This window comes from Pelophylax lessonae, assembly GCF_965119305.1.
Source record: "Pelophylax lessonae genome assembly, chromosome: 1".
Lineage (NCBI taxonomy): Eukaryota > Metazoa > Chordata > Amphibia > Anura > Ranidae > Pelophylax > Pelophylax lessonae.
In genome coordinates this window covers 323,234,585-323,241,697 of record NC_138768.1, presented here as the reverse complement: position 1 = coordinate 323,241,697, position 7,113 = coordinate 323,234,585, and the positions used below count along the sequence as shown (strand labels likewise).

The 7,113-nt window shown below is 38.5% G+C and overlaps 1 protein-coding gene across 2 annotated transcripts in view; it reads right to left on the bottom strand.

The window, feature by feature from the left end:
* Positions 1-1,031: 1,031 nt before the first annotated feature.
* ABHD4 (abhydrolase domain containing 4, N-acyl phospholipase B) overlaps positions 1,032-7,113 on the bottom strand; it is a 44,854-nt gene continuing 38,772 nt past the window's right edge. For both annotated transcript variants that reach the window (XM_082243867.1, XM_082243868.1), the window contains 3 exons: positions 5,793-5,904; positions 3,811-3,997; positions 1,032-2,248 (listed from right to left, as the gene is read on the bottom strand). In XM_082243867.1, coding sequence (XP_082099993.1) covers positions 2,159-2,248; positions 3,811-3,997; positions 5,793-5,904 — 389 coding nt within the window. In that variant the 3' untranslated portion in view covers positions 1,032-2,158. The remainder of the gene's footprint in view (positions 2,249-3,810; positions 3,998-5,792; positions 5,905-7,113) is intronic.

Here is a 7,113-nt window from a genome sequence, read left to right as displayed (position 1 = left end):
TATGTAGGAGGATTTGTTTCATCCCAGTGTATCGCCTGAGGCTGTTCACTTCACTGGGCTTGTGTGAGGGTTTATAACCACTTTAACATGCCAAGCTAGTACTGCATATCACTTGTGTGGCAGATAAGGGAGCAGATGGCAGCTGAGTAGTTAATATATGATGGGTATATTTGAATTATTCTCATCTCCAAGGCACTCTGTGAATATGCAATGCCTGAGATAATAAGCTACGCAGTGTATTTGCTAAAACAAGCTACAATAGAGTACAGAGGTAGACGGTTAGGAAACGATTACAGGACAATCAAGCAGTAGAAAACAGATCAGATTTTTAATTAGTTGATGCACTTTACTAATTACATTTTTAATAATTTTGTCCATCCAAATTTCACACTTTCTGGTGTGATATACTTTACAGCAGATAGCAAGTGAATCTGAAAGCAAAGCGTCCACCAGTGGTCTATCTTGCTGCTCAAAGTAGAATATATTTGCTTGCCTGGAACATTCTACATGGTCGTACTAAAGGTGGGATGGCAGTGGAGTCAAAAGGTGGATCCTAAAAAATGCTAAAGAAGCAAATGCTTTAATATATATGAATTTATTTATATTATATTATTTATTATTGAAAATGAAAACTATTATTTTCTTTATTTTTGGCCTTATTAGAACTTTCACTGGGCCTTCCTCATTAGTCTAGTTTTTGTCTATCTAACCCCCCAAAAAATGTAATAGATCGCAGTTTACTAGTTCTTAGATTTGGGGTGGCTGCATTTGTTTTTTCAGGCCTCCATTTCACCTATTAATCCTGAGAATAACACAATTCTTGTCTTTGAGTGGCTAAGCAATCATCTTCCACTGTATCTATGAAAGCAGACAAAGTAGCCACCAATGCTGACTTCAATCATTTTTGCCTTTTGTTCGTTTCCATAACATGTGAGATGATGTAATTAGTAGTTTACATAGCATAAATAACATACTTTCAGTTCAGCGGTCAGTAAGTGATGAGAAGATTGCATTTTTACAAGATCAACAAATTTATTTTGTACAAATGCAGCCCCTACATCTAGGGACTGGTGAACATTTGTTGACAACCCTGTCCCTCTACCATAAGGAATTATAGTACAGAACAGGATTCAATAGAAGATAAATAAAACATCCATGGAGAACTCTCCAATTGCTTTTCTTTTATATTATGGTTCTGTTATAAGCCTATACACGTATAGGAACCAAACTAATTTTAGCTTACTAAATTTGATCTTTGAATTCTGTCAATTGCCATTGGCTTTATTGAATAAGCATGTCTTCCATTGAGGTTTCTTACAAATGAATGCCAGCAAGTCTTCATGTTTTCTTTTGGTATAATGTTAATGTTAAAAAAGGCGATGCAACATCTAATACCACTCATACAAATAGAATTAGAACTACATTAGCGCTCATTGTAGTGAACATAAAACATACCACAGATTACACAAAGAAACAAGTTTACCATAACCTGTTCTGTCAAGTACAATAAAATGAACATACGATGTATCACTAGGATAAATCTAGATATTACCTTAAAATAGAACAGGTTCTTTACACATTACAGAGGTAGTTCTAACAACATCAAACATGTAATCCACAGGTTTCTGAAAGTCACATCCCGTTACTTATTTAGGGGCCCTCTCATTTACACATCCACTAGAAGCAAACATTGGCCTTGGCAGGGTCATCCTTCTAGAATGCCTACTCAGAGCTTGTTTTTTTTTTTTATTTGAGCCTGTTTATACAAGACATGCTCCTCTATTTGTGCGCTGGACAGATTTGGCACATTAAGGTCAAACATTCATTGCTTTGAGTCCTTTTAGATTCAAAATGAGTGACAATCTTCCAATATAAAGTATAAAAAAAACAAAAAAAAGTTTGGTTAACTTTTAACAGTTGGTGCTCCAATCGCAAGATCATCATCAGGCAAACAGTTGGTGAATATCACCAGGAGAGAGCGCTATGCTCGGTTGTGGCACTGTGGGAAACCTACTTCATTTAGTAAAGATGGGCTCTAAACTATTCAGCTTAAAGTGTAAAGCCAAAATGTGAGCCATTGTTGGTATTTTTTTTATATATTAGTAAATCTGGTTCATATACCAGGAGCTTTTCCTTATTTCTGGATATCACAGTGTACTCAATCCACCGCATCACAAATCTCATCCACCACTTCATTGAAGATATTTGGCTGATCTGCATATACATGGTGAGAGGCACCTTTGATGGCCTGAGGATAAGAAAATATTACAGTGAGGTTTACCAATACATGCACATAAAGATCTCATTTAGATATCACAAATATGATCATTTATACTTATTCATATACTATTTTCATTGATTACACTAAAATAGGAGGTGAGGTCTAGAAAGGCCCAGTTGCTCAGTAGAAGGCTTCCCTTGCCTATCCTCAAATACCATTTACATGCATATTTTGCAGGTACCTCACATACCCACAAGCCAAAGTGTTAATGTCTCAGCAAAGCCATTGATCTACCTCAGTGGATATCCATAAAACCTGCTCCTTTGCAGTGATTTGATGACTTATTTGGGAATCTCTTCTGTAGACCCAACATAGGATGAAGAAATATCTATGCTGATATAACTGAATAGGTTCCAGTTTGTCCACTATGCAGCAGACCTGAACACTCTGCCCAAAACAATCATGACGACAGCCCCTGGCTTTGAGACCTCCACTATTAATGTTAATGCATTTCACTCAGCTTTCCTGGGTACCCCTCATCATTGGCAGAGGCAGATGAGGAGAGAGAGGGGCAGGGGCGGGGCCGAGGTGCGAATGTGTGTGCTTGCTCTGGAGGCACTCAGCAGCAGCGGAGGGGCCAGGAGCCATGGCGGGGGACCGAAAAGAGGAGAATCAGGGCTGCTCTGTGCAAAACCACTAAACAGAGCAGATAAGTATAACATAATTATTTTAATGTAAAAAAAAATAAAAATCCACAGCTTGTTGCCAGCGGTTTAGACATTAATGGCATTGTTGAGCTGTTTTGAGGGGACAGCAAATTTACACTGTTATACAAGCTGAACACTCACTACTTTACATTGTAGCAAAGTGTCATTTCTTAAGTGTTGTCACATGAAAAGATATAATAAAATATTTACAAAAATGAGAGGGGTGTACTCACTTTTGTGAAACACTGTATATAGGCAACTTTGTGCCAGTGAAAACCTGCTGTAGGTTTCCCCTATTCCACAAGAACATGGAGGTGATATTCAAGTGTTCAGTTTTTAGTGGTGCTTCTTGTGTTGTGTCAGATGCAACCTGTGCCAACTTTTCTAGGTTTAATCAAACCTAAAAACGTAATCATACATTAGGTACATCTTTTATAAGATAATACGTTGTATAGCCAGTCTATATGGGACAGTTATATAATCCACTGTTCCAAGGATGGCACAGCTCACAGATGCACACAAGACAGGTCTCATCTCTTGGCAATACATGACAGGTTGATTAGAAAATACTGCACTCACCAAACTACTCTTAATACGTTTATTGAAAACTCATGTAGAGACAAAAACTTACAATTACTCTGGTCTCTACATGAGATTTCAATAAAGGCATTATGAACAGCTCAGGGAGTACAGTACTTTACTAGCTGAGCAAAATGACATGAAGTTATAGTAACAAAAATGGTTAAAGCGCATTTAAACCCAAGAACAAAAATGAGATATATTGGAGTTTTACAGGTCCATAGATAGAAACAGAATATGCCAAAAATACGCTATCAGTTATCTGATGTTTGCAGACAGAATCCACCTTTTTCAAGCTCTTACCAGTGTGTGCACATAAGAGTCAGGTCGTAGCTCTTTGGCTTTTTCCCCCGTGCTGCTGTCAATCCAGGTCTCTGCCCCATAGATAAATGTAATGGGAAGGGTTTTAGGAATCAAATTAAGACGAGGCAACATGGGTCGCTTAGCCCAGCCAAACCTCTCCATCATGGTTTTGAAAGCACTTTCACCACTAACAGGAACATAAAAGAAAAGTTCATGATAAGTTTATTAATAACTGAATAGGCTTCGTTAGCATAACTGATGCCTATGCCAACAAAAGCAATATCTACTTCTGGTTTGTACAGGTTACAGCCAGGTTTCATATATGTACATGGGCTGCAACAGAAACACAGTATATATGCTGATGTCCTTCTCTGACATCACAACATGGTGAGTTTCCCTTACGTGCCCATCTCAATGCAGGTCTACGTACATTCCTTCTATTAGACTCATCAGAAGTTAGTGAGCTACTCACACACAGAAGTTTGGTTGAGGCAATGTAGAGTATGGAATGGTATACATTCTCAGGCATGGCTTGCCTGAATGGGCAAAATTGAACATACGTCCATTGTCCAGGTATATGTATATGTGAATTTGTGCAGAATGTTCTTTACATTGCATTAGCATGCATGGACAGACTTATAAAAGCATTAGTATATCTGCTTTAAAAGGCTATAGTCAGATTATATGTGCTGGAAGAGTTTTATTTTGTCTTAAGCCAGCCACAGAGGGATCAAAATTTGGCTAGTTCAGCAAGGATCCTTTCCATTTCGAACCATATATGACCGCCCTCATTCAACAGAAGTTAATCCTTAGATTGACTTCTGCTGAACAGGAATGTTGGAAACCTTTTGCCAATTAGTGGCTGCAGCCGCTAATCATTGTGTTCCAATTCCGGCTGAAAAAAAAAAAAAAAATATATATATATATATATATATATATATATATATATATATATATATATATATATATATATATATATATATATAGTATGATCTATGACCAACTTTAGGATTCTTGAAGCATGCTCCTCATCTATCTGACAGTGGAACTTGATTCCAATTGGTGTGGCACTTGCCTGTTTCCTGGTACCTACCGTCCCTTAAATGCTTTGAGCTTTCCTCCCGATTCTTGAAATCTACCTGCGCCCCTAACCCTGACTTGACGAATAGTACCCGAACTCTGGCCTTAACCTTCTACTATAAAGGTTCCAAATATCTAGCCTCCCAAACATATTCTTACCCCTTTATTCATCACTTCGAAAATACTGCACTCTTTTACTTCAAGGAGGTTGTAAACCTCAGAATTTTTTTTTTTTTTTTTCAAAAAGTACACGTGAAAGACAAACACATAATGAGCTAGTATGCATCGCATACTAGCTCATTATGATATACTTACCTTAGAACGAAGGCCTGAAGCACAGACCGCTCACTTCTCCCATGGGTGACATGTTCTGTCACCTTTCTTCCAGGTTCGCGGCATCCGGCCATCTGATTGGCTGGACCCACGATTACATCACTCCCGCGCATGCGTGCGGGAGCAGACGGTCACGGCACGGGGCTCTGAAGGAACGGCCGCTGGTGCGCCAGTGATGTCACTGGCTGCATTTAAGGTAAATATCTCCTAAACGGTACATGTTTAGGAGATATTTACAGTACCTATAGGTAAGCCTTATCATAGGCTTACCTATAGGTACAACTTGCAGAGGAGGGTTTACTTCCTCTTTCAGTTATCACCAGGTACAATGACAGGAAGTTTCATTTGCTATGGATTTCATGGCAGCAGTTATTCAGCGATGCGCTGACTGCATTTCCTCACATCCCTAATTAAAGCAATCTATAAAAAACTCTATGTGAAGTTCAATCGAAAAAACACCAGGCATCTAAATCATGCAAAAATTATGTAAAATGACATGCATCAGGCCTATTTTACAATGAGGTTTAAAAAGTATCTTACTAAAAACAAATCTTTTTAATATAACCTACCTTGGCGTCTGGGCATTGCAGTGGTAAATGTATTCCATGATGGTGTCGTCCTCAAAGAATTCCTCAAATTTCCTTTTTAAGTCTGGACGAAATCTTTGCACCAATCTGGGACCTGGCAATTAACAGGTATACACCTGAACATTTGTTGCCTCTTTTCAAGGCCAAAATATAGCACCTTCTTAGCAATTACAGTATTTATTACACATGCTTTAATTTCTTCACCAATATCATTATCTAAATTTACCAAAGTAAGAAAGTTTTGATTAAAATCATATGCCCCTGCCTTTGAGGGTATCAAGGGATACAGTTTTGCCTGGACTCACATGTACCCAAATGACTAGAAAACCCATTTCTCCAATGCAGAATTAGTGTATCCTTAAATATCATAGCAACGTGTATATCAGCAGCAGAACCCAGTGTCTACACTTGTTTAAAGAAGCAACTTGTAGTCTGCATGCCTGGAATTTCAAATGTCCTTCTCTAATGCTACATTAAAAAGTGACACTAATAACTTCCTCCAAGGTAAACTCACCTTGTTAAGACCTCCCCCTACATTTTATGGGAAAGAGATTTCAATATGCACTTCCATACTTCGGAGTGTCAAAAGGCACTGACCACCACATATGCGGTCACCAAATCTGCAGGTTTGTGGGAGTTAACCCACAAATTGAATCTGAGGTGGTACCTCACTTCCCAGCATATAGCAAAGTTCTCACCACACTCGTCTCCACAATGCTGGAGGGGCTGTGGGGAACTTGGTTCTCGTTTTCACATGCTGTGGGCGTGGCCCAAACTACTGAGCTACTGGAATGGCATTTCGAAAACATAATGTCCACCATAGTGGGATCCCCTTTTTCACTAACCCCCCCCCCCTCCCCCCTTTGGGGCTCTGCTCCTTGAATAGACAAATTGCCCAGACACCTCCGGACGGTGCTTGTGCACATATTGTTAGCAGCACGCTTGATCCTCCTTAGGCACTGGAAACAACCTGTTGCCCCTATAATTTGTGAGACTGTCCAAACTATTCAAACACACGCTATGTATGAACTAATGTTTGCCTCTCAAAGAGAAAGAGAGAAAAAAAAAAAAAAAAAAAAAGAGAGAGAAAAAAAAAAAAAGAGAGAGAGAGAGAGAGAGAGAGAGAGAGAGAGAGAGAAAGAGAGAGAAAAAAAAAAAAGAAAAAGAGAGAAAAAAAAAAAAAGAAAAAGAGAGAGAAAAAAAAAAAGAAAAAGAGAGAAAAAAAGAAAAAGAAAAAGAGAGAGAAAAAGAAAAAGAGAGAGAGAAAGAGAAAGAGAGAAAGAGAGAAAGAGAGAAAGAGAGA